This window comes from Lactuca saligna, chromosome 4 (assembly GCF_052625555.1).
Source record: "Lactuca saligna cultivar CGN05327 chromosome 4, ASM5262555v1, whole genome shotgun sequence".
NCBI classification, from domain to species: Eukaryota; Viridiplantae; Streptophyta; class Magnoliopsida; order Asterales; family Asteraceae; genus Lactuca; species Lactuca saligna.
In genome coordinates, this window is record NC_136420.1 from 151854005 (window position 1) to 151876197 (window position 22193).

The 22193-nt window shown below is 33.3% G+C and overlaps 1 protein-coding gene across 2 annotated transcripts; it reads right to left on the minus strand.

The window, feature by feature from the left end:
* Positions 1-2966: 2966 nt before the first annotated feature.
* On the minus strand, positions 2967-20257 carry LOC145038864 (MADS-box protein FLOWERING LOCUS C-like). Of its 2 annotated transcripts, XM_078987089.1 has the most exons (7): positions 19830-20257; positions 8159-8243; positions 8019-8080; positions 4655-4748; positions 4393-4434; positions 3796-3837; positions 2967-3288 (listed from the first exon to the last, which is right to left on the minus strand). In XM_078987089.1, exons 1-7 carry the CDS (start codon positions 20015-20017, stop codon positions 3142-3144), a joined length of 660 nt encoding a protein of 219 aa, XP_078843215.1. In that variant the 5' UTR covers positions 20018-20257; the 3' UTR covers positions 2967-3141. The 2 variants fall into 2 exon arrangements, with proteins under 2 accessions (XP_078843215.1, XP_078843216.1); XM_078987090.1 differs by lacking the exons at positions 8019-8080; positions 8159-8243.
* Positions 20258-22193: the final 1936 nt, after the last annotated feature.

The window sequence follows — 22193 nt, forward strand, 5'->3', positions numbered from 1 at the left end:
TGACTTAGCATGACTTAATGGGACCCAAATCAAAACCCTAAGTCCCAAGCTTCAGCAAAAGACTACTAAATCATGCAGTGGAGGTTTATACTCATCAGGATCTAAACTTTATGACTCCATAACCCTAACAAAGGCCAAAAATGAAGCTCAAAGGTTGTGGAGTGACTTCTACTCACAAGAACCACCACAAAGGGACCAAAATCATAACCAAGTGCCACCTAGCTACTTCTACAAGAAAGAGTTGTCAAGGTTGAGACTTTATACCTCTAAAAGTTAGATCTAGGTGAACAAAGCTTGGATCCAAAAGCTCCAAGTCAAGCAATGGCTTTCCAAGAAGTTCCTTCTACCTCCTTAAGCACCAAAAACACACATAAATCACTTTAAGCTCAAGAATCACTCAAATAGGGGCTAAGGGTTGATTTCTAGGGTTTAGAGGGATGGAGGCTAAAGATATTAGGGTTAGATTATGAGATAAGGAGCTTAAATAGTGTCCAAAACCTTAAAATAGGTTTTGGGTCTTACCAGAGTACGCCCAGCGTACATATGGTATGCCCAGCATACTTCATAGAGCACTCGCGACCAATCTGATCAGTACACCCAACGTACACCGAAGTACACCATACGTACTGCCCTTTTCACTAGTACGCTACGCGTACACCTATGTATGCCCCGCGTACCCAACTAAGCCCAAAAACCACCAAACTTCTGAAGGCCATAACTTCTTCGATATAAGTCTGTTTCCAACGAACTTTATATCCACAGAAAGGTAACGAGAAGCCCTACACTTCTATCAACTCACCTTCACCTAAGAACATTCTGAACAAAACCCAAAATTCATAAAGGATCGAGATTCCAAATTACAATTATACCATTGAGCTCTGAAACACAAACAAACACCCAGATCACTTAGACTATAATCCCCACATCCAAAAAGGATAAATCCTTTCTTGCCCAAGGCCTAAAACCTTATGATAACTGATGACCGTGCCATGGCCCCGAACAACAAAATGATTTGAAATCGAGTGTTACAGCAAATGTCTCCTACATTCGAAATTGGTGTAAAAATTTTGTGAAGAATCAAGAATTTTCATTTTGCATCCCTAAAGTTTCAATGAAATAACATAATTTACCCCATTTCTCAATTGGGCTAAAAGTTATGAGAAATGGGAAAATTTCCGTATCGAGTGCCTGCAATTTATCCGAATTGACACTTTATGTCCAGTTTTGTAATTGGGGTAAAGTTTCGCGTTTTAGGCTTTTTTAGCGTAATAGGTCCCTGCAGATTTTGATATTGACAGTTTTTACCCGGATTTTCAGAATTCTTGCAACTCCCACCTAAAAGTTGAAAATTTTCACAAAAAGTGGAACTTTTTCATGACTTTTTAGTGATTGCTTTTCATGCAAATTTTTCGCGGTTTCATTTTTGGCACACATTGAGGGGGAGATTTGTGAAGTTTATTCCTCGGACGCTTCTCAACCTTAGTGGATTTTATAATCACCTATTGATTATAAAAATGATGAGAATGAAGAAATAGTGTTCTAAGCTTCTCGGGTATTCATTTGCGGATTTGAAGACCGGTGTTACTTCGAGGGGGAGTTGGTCTTTATCGCGCGAGCTCGTGTAGAAAATGAAATCGAGACATCCAATCCTAACTTTGAGGGGGGGAATGTTAGGGTGCAAAGTCATGCTTGGATGCTTCTAGTAACTTACTCTTTTGTTTGTGTGTAATGAGTTGTCTTTCCTATAATTAGGAAGTGAGTGACGCTCATTTGTGTAAGAACTTATGAGCGATTAGTCTAGTGAGAGAAATATTGCATGACCCACTTTGTAATACTTTCTAAACTAATGAGAGCTTAAAACGAGATTATTTACATCCTTGTTGTCTTCGTGTTCATCATTATTGCATGATTCACTAAATCATTTCATAATCAGAATTCGTGATCATAAAAAGGATCACTACATCAAGTCTAAGTCTAAGTCTAAGTCTGAGGTAAATAGAAGTCAAGTAGTCTAACAATATTCTACGTTTGATTTAGATAACCGTTAGAATTGTATATTTTTTGGTCACAAAGTTAACAAGCAATGTTATTCCGTTAAAAATATAGCATGCCTCAATGAACATACTTATCATTTAAATAAGAAAAACAAAAAAAAAAAAAATCAAACAAAAATATGACATACATAATCTTTTGTTGTGCAAAAAGAACATATTCTGAAATTCAGAATATGATAAATACTAGAATTGAAATTTGATGAACATTCTCAAAAATGACAATAAAAACTTTAAATTTTGAGTCAAACAACCTACGGTGTTCATGATCCGGTGAAAGAGAATAGATAAAAGAATTTCATTACTTTTTTTATGCAAATGGAAATCTAAACTTTTATACCGACTAATTCAAAAATGGACTATTCTGAAGTCAAGTTCATTTCAATAAGTAATCACAATGTAGGTCATATAAAATAACTTATACTAGCTTGTGGCCATTTCCATTAATGTCCCTAAAAATATTAGGTCTCTTTTTATATTTATAATTAGGAAGATAGTTTAGTATTAAATTATGAGAAATTACATGATTAGTTCTTATACCGTTTCTTTCAAGGAAATGGAAATATTAATGATATTATAAAACCTTTCAAGAGTTGTTTAGATACATAACGACACATGGACCAACCAACGTTAAGCACAAGACAAATTAATGCTCGACCCCTAGTGGTAACTGGATACTGCAAATTTAGGCTAATATTGTTTGGTTCACATGGACCAACTAATATATGCTACGTGGATTGTTCTCGATTAATACCCATTCTCCAGCATACACAACTTTCTAAAATGAGAGACCAATTATACAATTAAAAAAATGTAGAGTGGAGGCAGGTTTCTTCATGGTTAAGCTCTCTTTCAGGACTTATGATAGTTATCGTACGTAGCTTTCTCTTTCTAAAAGACACCAACTGTAGGAGCTTCGTCGACAAACAAAGATAAGCTTTATTGGTGAAAGAATTGAGCTTCGGATGGTACAACAACAGCCTACATAATGTCTGGTACTTGATGAATAAATAGCAATATACTCAATTATTATATGCATGTTTATATTTCCCATTAACTCCGAAGATATTGATTTATTTGTAGGAAGTAATTAATCTTTGAAGAGAGGGAGTGTTAAAAGTTGTTGGGGAGGAGTGGTCTGGCCACAATATTGGTTATCAGCAGAGTCGTTGAGACCTCCGCTTTGACCACCAACGCCAACATCATCTTTCGGGTTTGCTGCTGATGCCACCTGTAGCTGTAAATAAGCCAACATTTCATCACTTCTTCCACTTGATTTTTTTTCCTTTTTTACACAAGATTAATAGGGAAAATGACTTAAAAGCCCAACGAATTTCCAAATCATTCAAAAAACATCAATCATGCTTTGTTTGTTCAAAAAAAACCAACGAACTTAACATTTTGTCTAAAAAGTCAAACAAAGTTCCGAACCGTTCAGAAAACCCCAATTTTGTTTTGTTTAAGTTCATTAGGGTTTTTTTGTACAGGCAAAACATATTGGAGTTTTTTAAACATTTTGGAAACTTTGTTGGTCTAACAAGTCATTTTCCCGATATGGTAATAAGTCACATCATCTGTTTATCTTATTTGACTTTTAAGAAAATGTAACTTAGTTAGGCTTTTTAGACAAAATGTTAAGTTCGTTGAGTTTTTTGAACAGACAAAACATGATTGAGCTTTTTTGAACGGTTTGAAAACTTCGTTGGGATCCTAAGTCATTTTCCCAGATTAATAAGATATTTACCTGCTGCTTCAGTTCTTCCTTTTCGTCGCTTAATTTCCTTTCCTGCACATGAAGAATATTAATGTTGGATTCATATTTTGTTTAAATCTTGCATCATCAGAAATCTTCTTCACAAATTAATATACACATAAGTTAGAAGTTATAATCTAGACTTAAATCCATTGGTATTAGTTAGTTGCCGTTATCCTAACTGCCTTATATGACAGTTATTTTATGTAAAAAACAAAAACCAGTTTATGGTACTAAACTTATAAAGTAATTTATTCGTATATTTTGGGATTCAACAACATACATATGTATAATCATACAAGGTCACATACCCAGGAGAGAAAAAACTTGGCCCAACAACAAATGATAGTTAATACATGTAATCATATTTTATTTGAGACAAACTATGTTATTATTTGTGAGTGTGTGTATATAATCATACTAATTAAAAGATAGTAGTCATCTAAAAATATCAGAAAAAAATAAAAAAAATAAATAAATAACAGACAAAAAAGGAGTTGTCATGATCGTCAAAAAAGACCATAACGAACAATTATCAACAGAATTTTTAGATTCTTTGTTCATGGTGATAACAATGATCATGAATACCTGTTCATGAAAGCCTGATATTCTCTCCATCATCAACTGTGTCTGCAAACAAAGATTGTTTTGTCAATCTACAGAGACTCAATAAGATAGCAGAACCCATTTAAATTGTTGTTCAAAGATCAATTATGTTTCATAACTTTCCAATTTAAACAGAACAGGGAATCATACCACAACAGAAGAAAACAAAAACGAAATGAGAACCTAATTATATGACAATTTGATGAGAGATGGCTTTGAATAATTGGGAGCTAGAAGATCACACCTTTCTAGCACGTGTATGCATAAGAGCAGCACTAAGTTCCTCCTCTAGCTCTGTCATGTCACTCACAGAGACGACATTCCCTTTTTCATCAAGCCTGTCAAAATATCAGATTAACTTCCATAACACACACACACACACACACACACATATATATATATATATATATATATATATATATATATATATATATAGTGCAAACTGTTGAACACGACTCTTTGTATGGGAAACAACAAGACTTTTATTAAGACACTTAAGAAGACCTTACACTTTGTGAGACTACTACACACTTTTCTTACTTGGAGGCTTTTTTTGGATAGTTTGGATGTTGGATTATTTAGAGCAAATGAGCTCCACACCTATTTATAGGTGTTTCCACCTCCTTATAGGAAGTTTCTAGATCTACATAAATTCATGGCTATTCTAGAACTATCTACCATATTCTATATATATTACAAGCTTTTATATGTTTCTAGAATGTTCTATAATGTCCTAGATAAGTATAGACATTCTTGTGTCTTCCATAGTGTTCTAGAATGTTCCATAGCCTTCCAGGGTCTTCCATCTCGTTTTAGAGTATTCTAGACTCTTCCAGTATATTCCAGAGTCTTCCATAGTCTTCCATAATGTTCTAGAATCTTCTAGATCATTCTAGAACATGCTAACTTCTTCTAGACAATAACATAATTCTATTGGGCTAGTGATGACCTTCAACACTCCCCCTCAGCACTAGCCCCTATTCGTTGTACCATGTTGAGCTGATAATTAAAGCCCTCATATTTGTCAGTACTTAACCCTTTATGAACTCCATTTGCTACTTGGTCATTAGTCTTGATATGTTTCATATTGACTTCTTCCTTGAGAACTTTTTCTCTTCCACATGTTTTGTTTTTCCTTAGTTGTTGCAGTCGTTGCTTCGTATATTGTTTCCATAGTTGACAACGACATTCGTGGTTGCCTTTTGTTGCACCATAATATTGTTCGTGACCCCGTTGAACTCTCTTATATAGTTTCTTATGCCTCCCGTTGGAGAACTTGTAAGCATGTGGGGTGTCCCTTTTACAAGCCCTGGAAAATTCCTGTAATATTAACATGTTATGACGTGATCCCTTATTGATCTGATCATCTCGTTTAGATGTTGCTTGGTTGAGAGATTTTACTTTGCTCTTACGAATTAATATGTTTTTCTTCTTATTCGCCTTATCCGGTTTCTCCATCACATGTTCCACTTTTCTTCTAAGATGCGAGTTTTTATGTAACCCTAGTGACATTATGTTCTTCTTCTCCTTCGGAATGTCCATCTTTGAGGGAACAATTTCCTCCTTCAAGGTTGTCATAAACTTTGCCTCACTCTTCTTGAGACCTTTGTTGAGTTGCATAATTGATAGGATTTGGGATCCAATCCTATTTATCTTCAAGGGTACAATGTGAATTATTGAACCCTTGGTGATACGCATGGTATCATCTCTCTCAAATGACCAGGGTCGTACATTGTCTAGAAAATCCATTCCCAATACCATACGATAGTCATCCATATGCACCACTGTCAAGTCTATGGTGCCTTCCCATTCTGCTATCTTAAGAGGTACTCCATATGCAACACCAATGATAGGCTTGGATAAAGAGTTGACGACTTTCAACCGACCTGGATTTTTGGTGTATTTGATGCCCAACTTCTTAGCTTCATCTTTAGCAAGGAAATTATGGGATGCACCTGTATCTACCAAAGCCTTGGTGAATCCTCCATTTACCCTAGCATCCACGAACATTAGCCTTCCTCGTTTAGTCTTATTCTCTTCTATAGCACATAGTGCCTCAGCATCCCATTCATCCTCTACTTCCTTTTTGGAAGTTACTACATTGCTTTCCACAGACTTTTTCTTTGACCAACAATCCTTGGACATGTGGCCCCACTTTCCACAGTTGTTGCAGTTGCCTTCGAACCTCCTCCCCCGAGAACTCTTATTGTCGGTCTTTTGAGATCTCCATGGTTTTGAGGTTCCTTGCTGACTCTTCCCTTTGTCAGCATTTTTGTATCCTTCTTTAGAAGGTGGCTTGAAATTCCTCCGACTTTTACTTGTGTAGAGTGCTTCTTCTTCACTCTTCAGCGTGATGCCTCCCATTTCCTTAGCCATAGCTTCTTGGCTGGCCAACAAATTCTCAAACTCTACAAGTGATGGTTGAGCGGGCCATCCTTGTACAGCAGTAACAAAGCTTCTATATTCCGGCCTCAGTCCATGGATAATGATTCTCTTCATTCGAGCTTCTGCAATGACGGATTGTGGATCTAGTTCAGTAATCTCCCGACATATCGACTTGACCTTGTGGAAATATTGAGCAATCGTCATGTCACGTTGTGAGATTGATAATAGCTCGTTCTCCAAAAGTTGTAGTCTCGTATCATTCTTCTTTGAGAAAAGCGTCACAAACGTGTCCCAAGCTTCTTTCGGGGTGTTCTCATCCCGAATATGCTCCAACATCTCTTCTTCAATTGTGGTCTTCAAGGCAAACATTGCTTTGCCTGCTTTGATTTTCCATTTGCGTAAAGCACCATTAACGTCTTCCTCTGGTGGCGTAGTTTCGCTTCCACCAACGACCTCCCATAGATCTTGTCCTTGTAAGTAGGACTTCATACATGTTTCCCACGTTTTGTGGTTGTTGTTGTTGAGTTTCTTGATTCCTCCGACGACTTGGAGATCACCCATCGTGTTGGCAGTACCTCGGTAATACCAAACAAGCTAGTTTCGACACTAAACTTGCAGAGTTACAAACTACTCACGATACAACGAGAATCACTTGTTCTCACTATCAAGAAACCAGGCTCTGATACCAGATTGTTGAACACGACTCTTTGTATGGGAAACAACAAGACTTTTATTAAGACACTTAAGAAGACCTTACACTTTGTGAGACTACTACACACTTTTCTTACTTGGAGGCTTTTTTTGGATAGTTTGGATGTTGGATTATTTGGAGCAAATGAGCTCTACACCTATTTATAGGTGTTTCCACCTCCTTATAGGAAGTTTCTAGATCTACATAAATTCATGGCTATTCTAGAACTATCTACCATATTCTATATATATTACAAGCTTTTATATGTTTCTAGAATGTTCTATAATGTCCTAGATAAGTATAGACATTCTTGTGTCTTCCATAGTGTTCTAGAATGTTCCATAGCCTTCCAGGGTCTTCCATCTCGTTCTAGAGTATTCTAGACTCTTCCAGTATATTCCAGAGTCTTCCATAGTCTTCCATAATGTTCTAGAATCTTCTAGATCATTCTAGAACATGCTAACTTCTTCTAGACAATAACATGATTCTATTGGGCTAGTGATGACCTTCAACACAAACATGGTACGTATACCTTCTTACTGACTCTAGAAGCTCATTGCATGTTTGGAATCTTGTGCACGTGTTGTTAATTCCCTGAGTGATGGAACAATTAGTCATGTTATCTAGTGAGATCAAGATTGAACACAAAATTAAAGATCACAAATTTCTTACCATATCTTGGCAATCCCCTTCTTGAGTGGTTCTCTCTTCTGCATCAAGGCTGCTTTTATGATACCTGGAAATGATATCCTCCACTCTGAAAAATAGCTAGTCAGATAACCATTTAAGTCGATTGATTAGTTGCCACCTTTAAAAATGGGGAAAATTGCATATATAGAAAGGTAACCAACTTTAGTTGGGTTCCAAAGTTCTTCTCTTAAAGGTAACAAACTTCTAGTTTTCTATTTTGGTGAGCAGTTGCTGCCAGAGAATCTCATTGCCAAATCAACGTATAATTTATCATTGTATACTGTTCTTTTTCTCTATGCGGGACAACAAGGAGACTGGTAGGCTAATTATATCCCTCATCCGGATATTCTGGTTTATCGATAGTGTGTATATCAATCAGAATGGATTGCATTACAAATGGAACCAAAGGCCCAAAGAAACTTGATGTGTGGTGGGAATAGTGGGTTTTTTCTGTTGAGCAGATCATCAGTCACCCAAAGTACCATGAACTGGAAGTTTGTTATTTTAATTTTTGGTTTTCAAAGTGGATTAGATTTTTCTGCAATTTGCTACCATTTCGTACTAACATCCAACTTACATTCTAACTCCAACCGATCAAACATACCGACTGAGACTCCTGTGTTCTTCTCTCCTGTCGTACCTTAATATGTGCGTTTTGAGTGTTGCTTATGGTTCATTCTCCCTAGCAACTCTTGTGTAATACCCATTTAGGATAAACTCATAAGGGTCCAACACATAAGGTTCATATTTAAGATAAAAGTCAAGAGGTGTATATTTATTGGTTATGGTTCATAAGAGGTGAGATACCGCTTAATCACTTTTTGGATGGACAAAAGTTGAAGGCTTATCAGAAAAGCAGAGATATCACACTAAATGAGAATACACTATACAATGGTAAAACCTGAACCAGAGTCTGAAAGAAAGCATAATCCATATGGAAAAGGTCATGTATTTGAAGAGGTTCCAGAAAATTACCTTGCATGTCTTAGTAGCTTCTCAAAGATATGTAAAGGTTCAGAGGAAGCATAGATGACAATGAGAGAGATTTGAAGCTAATACAGGATATGGTAGCTTAAAGCACAATGATATTGATTATAGATATATGTGTATTAATTAGAGTATCTTTACTATAAATCCATGATTTGTAGGTAAATTCAAGATTTGTAGACATTAGCTTGTCATCTATAGCTAGGATATCCTGCGTAGTTAGCCTTTAAATAGGCTCTTCTAGTGAATAAACATGCAAGCTTGTCATGTATAGCTAGGATATCCTGCGTAGTTAGTCTTTAAATAGGCTCTTCTAGTGAATAAACATGCAAATTATTGGAAAACCTTATGGTATCAAAGCTTTAGAAGTATCTTTCTTTTTCTTCGCTCCACATTCGTCAAAACCTCATCTCTATTTGTAGTGTGTGTTTCAGTCTAGTCGACCCATTCATGGTCGGTGAAATCACTTCAAATGCTTCATCACATAGCCTACCCTTTTTAATGTTTCTGGTTCTACCTAGCGTGGTCATGAAGCCTCCATTTCTTATGAGTATCCATAATTTTAACGGTTATGTATCTTTCATCAATGGGTACAATCTATCAAGATGTACAATGGTAGAAAAGGAAATGAGGGTTATCTTACCGGAGAGAACAAGACCATAAATAAGATGATTTTAGGTACAAATCAATGTCATGGAACTCGTTAGGTGCTAGTCGATCGATCGAATGGGAGTAGCAAGTACTCTTCCTAGTACCATGGATGTAGAGATGGTCAACATTGTTACAAAGCACAAACCGGTCTTTGACTTAAATCAATCCTAGAAAAGAATGGACTCATTAGGATCAGCCTTAGTCCTACACTGGTTTGTTAGTCCTTAAATAGTCATACAAGTTAAAGAACCATTTTAAAACCGGACATAAATCAGCCCTAAAATGAAAATCGGTTGCATTGCTAAACCAGTTTAAATTAAACCAGACTGAAATCAATATTATTTTATTATATTTAAATATTATAGATTAAAAGAAGTCATGTCGTCCTTCTCGATTTTCTCTTTGATCATACAAATTTATTGCTAAACATAATACATGCATTGCTAACTACCCATAAAAGCATAGATTGATTAATAACCATACATAACACATATTTGGCTCTTTAAATCATTTAATATGCATTCATTCAATCATGCTATGACAAGTGAATGATGTAGTGATTAACACTAATTTTGTTTTTCCTTTCACATCAAATAATGATATTTTCTTCTAAAGTTCCGACCTCTCCACTTCCATCTACATGATGATCTTGAACTTAATTTCCAACATATATTTGATAAGTCTTGTTATCTTGCAAATTCGTAATCGATTAACAATAAGAAACAACATCCATAAGTCCAAGTCTACAACGACTAATTAAGTAATAACATAAACATCCTCACACTCAACTAATACCATTAAAGAAGAAACGCTTGTCTTTAATATAGTATTCTAAGAAGTCCCAATTGAAGAGGAAATCAATATGGTTCTAAATACATACAATTAATAAAGTCGAATAAGTAGTGGGATCCTATGGCGAATCCAAATGACTACCGAAGGCAATCCAAACATATCTCAAAAGATGCAAAATACACCTAAAGAGATATCAAACACTTGGTCACATAAACAAGTGTAAAACCCAACTATGAGACATATTACAAACGAGAATGCAGAAATAAAATAATAAGGTCCAATAATGAGAGCAACACATAACAAGATATAGCAAATGTAAATGGCAAAGAAACAAACTTACGAGATAAGAGCATTTAACGTGGTTCAACCATTGGGATGCGATGCACATTCATGAGGAGAAACGGATGACTTCTATTCTTAATCAACAACAATCAAACGGAGGTTACAAATCACTTATAAGTGACCAAAATGAAGAAACGAAGCTCTTTGTCCTCTAAGAAATTGCCACAGAGAAGAACAAAAAAAAAACTAGCCATAAAATAACTAAGGTGATGTTTGTTTTTTGTCTGCGGATCCTTGGCCTCTTTTGTCTATGCCGCGTAGACCATGCGTAGACTTTAGCGTTCAGAGATTGTTTCTTAGAAGACCGCATACCTAAAAAGGTTCATGTGTCTTCTTTTGCGTCCTCTTCGTGTCGTCGTGGCACATATGTGGATTAAAGTTTTCTAACATTTTAAGACATTTTCAAGCCTAAAAAACCATTTTTTTTGAATATTTTTTTCTTCAAATGCCTCTTTTTTTTTTTTTTTTTTTTTTTTTTTTTTTTTTTTTTTGAATGCCTCCTTTTTGCAACCTCTTCGAACATTAATATTTTTTGCTTGCATGCTTTTTTTATATTTCCTCATTATAGCTACAACGAATTATAAAAGATATAAAATATATTCGTTAGTTCACTCCATTTTACTTTTAATTTTTTATATTACATCATATTGTTTAAAAATTACATAACTATCCTATTGTCATTATAATACAAAATAATTTAGGTAGACAAATTAATTATAATATAATGTCACATAAAAGAAACAAAATAAAAAAATGGTCGTGAAAAATGAAATTGTTATATCATAATACATAAAATTTGATCCAGATTTGTTAACTATTTGTAATAAAGTCGTAAAATAGCTAATTTCAAAAGATGATTTTTATAGAAATATTGACCAACAACAAAGGGTTTGTAAGATTCAAATATTGATTATCTTAAATGAATTGAAATTTAAAGAAATTTGAATTTTATGGTACCTTTCAGTGTTAAAAAAATATAAGTATTTAAATTTCAATATTAAAAAACTATTTGAAGTTTTAAAATCAGTTTATTAAAGTTTGGTTTATTCTAGAAGCCTGGAAATGTTAAAAAAACAAATAGTCTTCTTCTTACACACTGTAACATTTGGGTCATCTCTTCTACGAAGGTCTGCACATATGGTCTGTAGACTGCAAACCTTTTAACACTGAAAAAACAAAAAACACTTAAATTTTGGTATTTGAAAACCCTTCAGAAGAAAATCGCTACATGTATACTGCTTCCGGTGGCCATTTCAGTTAAAAATCTCCACTTCAAGTGGGAAGCAAGCGGTGAATCTAATCTGATTCACAAAATTTAAATCATGGCTACCAACAAGTGGCGATTTGTAGTTTTGTCCACAGTTCATCTGAAGAATTTCCAAAATATCGAATTGTTGTGCATAGGAGGCACTATGTATCACCTAAAAATAACATATACAATGTTTTCAATTAAAGATTAAATATTTTATACAATTTTAACAATTTAATATATCTATTTTGACCTTTTAAAGCCTAATTGTACACTGTAATTGTAAGTTATACAAAAAGTCATTAATACCTTGTTAGGGTTTTTAAAATGTATTGTCATACATTACGGGAAAATAAAACAATATATAAAATATATTAACAGCTTATTTTTTATTAGAAAAATATGGGATAATGAAAAAGTTAACCTGAACTTATATCCTAAAAAGGTCGGAAAAATGTAAACGGAAAAAAATTAACTAAGACTTGTATGGGCCTTAGTTGTTTAATATTACAAAAAGCTAAATTGTTTAGGACAAAAACTAGTAATTATGCATATCTATCAAGATTCAGAAGTACTCGGCTAAGGCTAATCGTAAAACTAATCATTTGAGCAAGTTATATATATATATATATATATATATATATATATATATATATATATATATATATATATATATATATATATCAAAAATATTATAAGTTGATAATAGAATAGATAAATATTATATTTTCAGATGTCAGATAAATATTATATTTTCAAATTCTAGAATTATTTGATTAATATTTCAACCATGATGATTTATATTGATTAGTTAGGTCAAATTACTTCATCAAATTGAACAACTACCACTAAGTAATAATGTTATTAAATTTTAGATATATGATAGTGAACTCTACAAAAAAAAAAAAAAAAAAAAAAAAAAAAAAAAAAAAGGGTTGAGCCTAATTTATTATTTTATCATTTGGGCCCTTTTTCATAAATATTTTAAAAACTACATGTTTCTTCTTGTTCTAATAACTTTTCAATAAAGTAGAGATGAATGGGGTCTCCACCTCTATCTATCTTATATTTATTCTCCTCTTGCTTCCTTACAAGACGTGATAAAGAGCATCCACAACCTCTAACCTCCCTTCTAGGCCTCTTCTCCTCTAGCTTCCTTATTTGTACCAACTTGCATCAACTTTTACTGATTTGTTAGTATTTTAACCATTTCACATAAACTTAGATCGATTTTATCCAAATTTATACCAATTTAACCGAGTCCGAGATTTTAGACCGATTTTCCATAATTTGCCACGGTCAGGTACCAACATTTCCGCCGAGTAGGCCAAGACACCAAGCTTTACAACATTGGCACAAATCATGGAAGGTTGATAATCACACCAATACACAAAGTTTTACAACATTGGCACAAATCATGGAAGGTTGATAATCACACGATTAACCCGTGGCTTATTAGTTTTATGATTAATGATATATATCCTAAATTACTCCTTTTACTATTTAAATCTCATCTCCACTATACACAATATAGATATCGATTTATATGGTGCAGCTTTAGAAGCCCTTCTCTAGAGTTCATCTTGAGGCATCTAAGGATTTTGATAACTTTGATGTGTTTTTAGTATGACACCATATTACGACTCACCGCCCTAATTTTACTAGCCTTGTATGAGATAAATAAATCAAGCATTACCTTACTTTATACTTTGAGTTTTTCCATTACTTGTAGAATCCTTGGAGTATTCTATATTCAACTCCTTTCCATTTGATTATTTCATTTTTGAAACTTTGTACATCCATTGTTCGAGCAATGCATTTTTTGTTGAAGGATGCCAAATTTGGAAGTACACCCTTTGGGAAGTCATCTGAAGATTTAAAAGTAACATTCACCATAGATTGATGATGACTATAAATAGATGGCCAAGTTCCCTATACTTAGAGGCGACACAAGTTCGAGTGTCCAACACCTTGATTAGATCTCATTTTATTGTACCAAAGGGCTTCTAGCCCAGCGATATCAGATGTTGCCCTCACTTATTGAGGTTAAGGCTTAAGTCTTGTCATGGACATAGGTGGAACTAAGAAGCAGTTTATAAGTATATTAGCATTGTTGTTCAAAATAAAATATCTCATGTAATTGTAAGCCATAGTTGTATTATCAAAACAAATTTGTCTAGTTTGTTCATAGACATGGCATGGTTACCATGATCGTGCAAACCATGTAAGATTTTGTGTTTTATCAATTTGTACATTAATATGTGCTTGTTGTATGTTGGTTGGCGTTCATTTGTCGATACAATATTCTAAAATATACACATATTCGACATAATCTAACATCATAGACAATATCTTTTTTATTTTTTGTTTTCTTTTTTTGAAAAAAGAAGTTTTGAAATTTGTTAGATGTTTTTTTTTCATTTTTTCATTTTCATATGTATATTTTTTATTTTTTGATATCCAAAATCATGTCCCTTTATCTTACAAGAGACTCATGGCCTTAAATGAATCATATATATATATATATATATATATATATATATATATATATATATATATATATATATATATATATATATATATATATATGAGTAGGATCAAATGAGAACACCTAAAAGGTTGAGAACGCGAGAACAGATCTGAACCATTCAAATACTTAGATCTAAGGTTATTATTAAATGGACTATTTATGAAAAATTCTAAAACTAATGGTATTAAAGTGTAACTTTAAAATGATCAGAAGGGCATAATAGAAATTGCAATTTTATCTATTTCCTATAATTTCTCACCCTCTCACCTATTTCCTCTCATCTTTCTCCTATTCCATCATCTCTCGTCACTCTCTCTCTAGGGTTTTATAACAAATCCGCCTCCATCATAAAATTCACGCCATCATCGATCTGGGCATCACCCAGTATTACACCATCACAGACCCAAAAATCGAATCTATACAACTCTTCTTTCACTTTGATCGACACCACGCACAAGAAAAAATCACAGGTAATGGTATCAATTACAAAACTCGAAATTGGACCTCTTCTCTTCTTTAAGCGATCGAACAACCGCAGTCAAGAAAGAAATACGAAGGCAAAAGGAAATCGGGTCGGTGGCTGCTGTTCTTCCGTTGAGAGATTCGTGATGTGGGAGGCATCTCCGGGGTCGACGAGACCGAAGAACGAAGACGTGAAGAAGCAGCGAAGGTTCGATCATTCTCATCCGGCTGTGAGGTGCGAAGGAAGGAGGTAGTACCCTCGACGTTTGGCCAGATCGAAGAAGAGAGAGGGAGAGACGAAAACAGGTGGATGGGGCAATCGATTTCCTGCGAGTCCCTTTTTGGGTCTATTCTTCGTCGCCGGTAGTAGCGAACTAGAGAAAAATCAAGCAGCAACAGTCGCAACGAAAAGGGGGGCTGTTTGGCTTGGTATTGTTCGATTCTCATTTGGAGACTAACAAGGATTGCCTTGTATTAGATAAAGTTAATGATAATGTGTATCATGTGTGAATAGCAGTGTATTCATTTGCGAATTGCAGTGTATTTATTTGTGAATAGCAGTGCATTCATGTGTGAATAACAGTGAATGAATAGCAGTTCATTCATGTGTGAATAGTAGTGTATTCATTTGTGAATAACAGTGAATGAATGTATTTATTTATAATTAGAGGTATTCATTTATTCAATTCTGAATAACAGGGTACTTATTTCTTAATAGCATTGTATTCATTTGAGAATAACAGTGTAAGCATGTGTTAATGAGTATATTTATTTATGATTAGAGGTATTCTTTTTATGAAGAAATGATAATTTTTACACTCTTTTTATTTTCAATTGATTAAAAAAAGAAATTGGATTACTTGTAAATTGATGTATATTTATTTGTGATTAGAGTAGTATCAGGTTTTTTGAAAAAAAAAATCATTTATGATACAAATGTACTAATTTGGTGTTCGATTTCTATTCATTTTTTTAACACACACACACACATACACACACACACACACACAAAAAAAAAAAAAAAAAAAAAAAAAAAAAAAAAAAGTGAAATAGGAGAAAAAAATTGTTTTTTGTAAGAATTTTTTTCAATTTTAAAATAAATTTTGGTAAAAATGATTTTTATATTCCATTAATAGGAAAAATAAAAAATTTAATATTTATTTCTTTTTTGGTAACTGATCCTAAATTTAAGGGAATTTGATTGAATTTTAGTTTATTTTAATTTAATTAAAATATACAATTACTAGTATGTCCTTATATATTGATTGGTCCAGAATTGTTCTCGCGTTCTCAACCTTTTAGGTGTTCTCATTTGATCCTCTCCCTATATATATATATATATATATATATATATATATATATAGAGAGAGAGAGAGAGAGAGAGAGGACTCTTTTTTCGGTGAAGACTCGTGCGGACACTTAAAAAAAAATTGAAAAAAAAATATAAATCATAAAATCAAGCATAGCAATATATTTGAGAGAAAAAAATTGGAAAAAAAAATATTTTGATCATTAAAATTGAAGTATGGATCATTTTTATTATCCATAATTCACGTTTTATGATCGATGATTCAACTTTAATGATCCAAAAAAAAATTCTCTCCGATATAGTACTATGCTCGATTTTATGATTTGTATTTTTTTTATATATTTTTTTTCAATTTTGTTAAGGTGTGCTCATGTCTGTGTGTACTACACCAACCTTTGGTGCATTGACCAACTAAGGTTCTTTGATGGTAATGCTTAAAATGGTTGCTTAGGGTCTAGATAGTGTAATATGTTCTTGGTAGAGTTTGATAGCTAATGAAATATTATATTATAGTGATTTTCCATTGGCGTTGTTAATGTTGAGATAGCTTTTTTGTGATTTTATTCAACATATAGACCAAAAAATATGAGACAAGTGCTTTATGAAGGAAAATAATGTATATTGAAATTTGAATTTATAGAAAGTCAATTATTTTCATTTTGAGTATTTATATAACACAGTAATGTGTTTTACACTTTATGTTTTAGATATTTGAAATAACGATGATGATTGTTGGTCATGGATTATATACAATTTTTAAAGATGGTTTATTGTATGTTTTCCTGTTTAGTTAGAATCATAGTTTACATTGCTTATAGGATAATTATGTTGTCATGACCCGCATTATGTTCTCACATATTTGATGTTTGAAGGAAAACATGTGGCCAATACTATAGTCTCTTCAACCGTTAATCTTGAGTGCCAAAAAATAACATTGACATGTGCAATTTTAGCACAACTAAAATATTAGCCTACATATGGATGGATATGACTAATATCTTAAATATTTTATTGTTGAATTGTGATTCAACTAGGGCATTCAAGAGAGATTGATTTAACAAATTGAAGAAAAAAAAAACAAAATTAAGAACCTTGTCAATACAAAAGGTAGAATGACATGTTATGTAACTCTGAATACTGTATGAGGTTACTGGTATTCTTAGCACACATTTATCAATACAAGTCAATGATTACTTTATGAAAATGAAACTGAAAAATATAAAGGATCCCAATAAGGGGACCACTCGAACCAAAGAAAATAGATGAGTATTATGGTTTTCCATTCACTCTCCATTCTTTCTCCTTTGTCAAATCATGTGTTAGAGTATATGCATTAAAGTAAAATACACTTTTAGTCCATATCCCATATTAGTTATTTAGATATTGTCCAAAGGGGATGATTTTGCATTTCTCATTCCTAATTCATTCTATAAAACTTTATACATAAGGCCTATTGAAGGAAATAACCATTTTCTTTTCGTCCTATTCATTTTCTTCATCGCCTCGTCTTCTTCCTATATTACCCTAAAATGTAGCCCGCAAAGTGGTGTTACTGGAAAATGTGGATTTGAAGGCTTTCATATTTTGGATTTGTATTTGTTGGATGAAGAGATGATTTGTTTTGGCCTATTTTAGGATTTTGTAGAAAGGAGCATGTTTTTTTAAATGCAGAGTTGTGTATAACCCTACTTGTGCAATCATCCCTCCTAAATTATTAACCGAACTCCTTGATAACTTATCCATGAAAAACCAAATATGAGCAACATGAACTTCACACCTAAAGAAACTAAATCTGACTGATAACATAATTTTGATCGACTTGGGTAGAGTTTAGGCGAAGTGACTTGACAACCAAAGGAAACTCCTACAACGTAAGCACGATAATCAAAAGTCAAAGGAATTCGGTTGGAGCATTCCAACTACAACGTGGTTTATGGTATTCGATGAAGATACCCATAGGTAAAAAAAAAAAAAAATTGCAATTGAAATTTATGAGTGAGGTTGAGGTTTAAAGACAATAAGCAATGGGCGATGTGACTCATGTGAAAGAGAACTTGGGGAGGAGGAAGCGAAAATACACGCAGCGAGACCCGTGAATTCTTAAACATGTTTTGCAAATTAGTGATGGCATGTGTTCACGTTCTTTGTCGCTACCACAATCTTCAATATAAACATTATACTATGATGTTTATAATGATTATAGTGAGCATCAAAGTTTTGAGTTTTAAAAACAATAAAAAGATCAAAATCATGACGATACAGTTTACTTGATTTTGATTTTGTTTATTGGTATTGAAGTTACAATATAATTTACTTGATTTACTACATAGTTTTAACAATTGAGATGTCAGCTTAGAATGCCCAAGGACCTAAAGTGTTGGAAAACACTGATGTTTAATCTGCAACTTGATTACAATACAAATTAATCAATACATAATCAATTATTGCACAATTATCACTAATAATAATTTAATCTGATCTAACTATTGCTTATAAAATTAACATAATACTAAGCAATTCAGATTAACAAATTGGATACCCTTAAAAATTTACAGAAACAAATGATATTACAAGAATGGATCTCCTCCAAAGTAGGATCGATAATACTATATAAAATTTACATAATGCTATGCAATTTAGATTAACAAATTAGATACCTAAATAATTACAGATTAAAATTTTATGGAAGCAAATGAAATTACAAGAATGGATTTCCTGCTAAGTAGGATGGATAGTACTATGACCTAATGACCATAATAATATTTTCGAGTTCAACTACCTAGTAGAACTGTGAGCATGAAAGAACAAATAAACCAAAAAATGAATGGAAGTTAGTATCAAAACTTATGCTAGGGCAGAAGCATAATCTCACTTTAAGGACTCATCTAACTAGTTATACTTCTTTTTATCTATATTCCCCACATCCATAAACACCAAGTCGTGTTAATTTGCATGATAAAAAAAAAAACCTTTATCAAAAGTTCAAATTAACTAATTCATAAATACATTCTATCCAAAGGCATTACCCGAAGTCCAAACCAATAAACCAGAAAATAAAAAATCAGTGCACAAGTCCCATGCAAAAAGGCTGACTGTGACTAGGATGACTGAAACAGATGTAAAGATACATCTCAAGTATCCGAACTCCCACAGATTCAGATAAGAGCACGAATCAAGTACTGCTACATAGATATAATTATGCCCTAGAAATCTTCATTCCGGTTGCAGATATATCGCACATTCTATTGCTAAAGCGTATTGCTTCGTACATGACAGCAGTAGAAAGGGTAAAGAATATGATAACTGAATATAATACAAAACGATTGCTGACCTGTTCGTGCCGCTGCAGTATTCATAAAGCTTGCCATTGGAGGAGAAGACGACGACGGCGACAGCAGCGTCGCAGAGAACGGAAAGCTGCCGCGCTTTCTTGTTTAACCCTGATCTCCGCTTTGAAAACGTCACTTGTCTGCTACTCTTGTCTTCAATTCGCTTCATCTCCAACTTTCTCCGCCCCATCGTAAGCCAAGATCTCCTCCAGACCTAACTTTTTCAGTTCCGATATGTATCGGCCACTTGATTTCTATGCGTTATCTACTTATCTACAATCATATATATCCTTTTTTTATATGCTTTGACGGAAGGGCGCCTCGTCATTGAAAGCCGAATACCCCCGCTCTACACCTGTTTCTTGAAGAAGAAAATAAAAAGAAAACAAAAAAGGTTTAGGGTACTATTCGGTCGTATGTTCTGGACATCTCGGATTTGACGGCGGTTTACTTTACCATTCGTATTATCCTTTTATAGTAAATTTTAGTACAATAATGTAAATTAAAGAAACGGTCCCTGTGGTTATATTCTTTTTTGAATCAAGTCCAGTTTTTTCAATCATAACACTCTTCATCCCTGTGATCTTATTTTATTTCGGTTTTGGTCTCTAACAAACATGAAAGACATAATTTCCCTTATCACATTTTGTATTTATACTTTTTTCTATAATTTTATATATTTTTAAATGAATGGCCCACCATACAATCCAACCCAACTACAACCTCATTTCTCGGTTTCTCCTCCATTTCTCTATTTTTATATCCATAAAACCATACATTGATTTACCTACTATTTAATTTGTTTTTGCAGCCAAATCCTTCTCTAATCTCCATTCATTTATTTACCTCCAAAACCTTCTCTACGTCCTTTATTTCGATTTCTATCTCCAACGACATACATTCATTTACCTATTCTTAAACTCGTGTCTGCAAACAAAGATTGAATAGGATTATTTACCTGCTTTCAAATCGAATTTTATCCAACGTATCCGAAGAATTGCTAATCAATTCTTAAAGGAAAATTTGCAACCAATAGGTTCACGCCGCCACCAGCGCAGTCGCTAATGGTGTCACTTCCTTTCACTTCTATCCCTTGCTACTGTCACAGCATAGCCACCGACACCATTGTTAGTACCTTGCGCGTATATCCATCTCCCAATATTTTCCTTATTCCTCTCTTCCAAAATCGATCTCAAACTTCTTTCCTTTCCTGATCCCAATCTTGATTTCTCATTTTCTCTCCCAATCACTAACCACCACCCACTCGGGTTTATGGAAATGGAGACCAGAGAGCATGACAATGATTAGAGTCACAAATATGGGGAATAAGGGCTACAAGTTTAACATTGAAGGAATAAATGGCAGGGATAGTTGTGGGGTTGGATGAGGGATCCATATGATTTAATAAAAAATAATAATATATAATTCATAAAGAAATTAAAAACTAGTATCAAGATGTAATAGTCTTTTTAAGTTGGTTAGGGATAAATATTGTTACAAAATAAAAACACATAGTTAATGAGTGTTACAATTGAAAAAATTTGACTTGATAAAAAAAAACACATATAACAACAAGGACCATTTTTGTAATTTACTCTTAATATAATGAAAAGTTTAAAAACTATTCACGATAAAATCATCCAATGAGTTTTTTCATATTTTCTTTTTGCAAGAGCTTTTTAAACTAAAAAGTTCTTGAAAAAAAACTATAAACACTACAAGATAACCTTTTTCAAATCAAAACTTTCGAAGCTATTTGTTAATTATAAATATTTTTCCTTTAGTTTTTTCAATGGTTGTGTAGCTCCCATATTTTAAATATATATATTTTTTGTTTTGTAATTTTACCATTTCAAAAAGATAATTAATTAAAATTAATGTATATATGTTATACTTTCCATCTCGTTTTCTCTCTCTCTCTCTCTCTCTCTATATATATATATATATATATATATATATATATATATATATATATATATATATATATATATATATATATATTGTAACGACCCAATTTTCATGTCCCAAAATTTCATTTTAAAATATTACTTTAGAAAACATTAATAAATAAAAGCATTGTTTGATCACGCCATAACACATCGCAAACCATGTTTTAATATTCAAACCATACAATCCATCAAATATCAGAGTACAATCCCAGTGAATCTCGTAAATGCGGAAACCGAAGAGTGTGTGTGTGACATGCTGCTACCGTGCCGGCTCCTTTCCCCTAGCTGAGGAGGTACCTGAAACCAAAACTGAAACCGTAAGCACAAAGCTTAGTGAGCTCCCCCAACGTACCACATACCATACAAACACATAACATACGTACTGCCAGGCTATTCTGGGGTGCCTGACTACCCGGT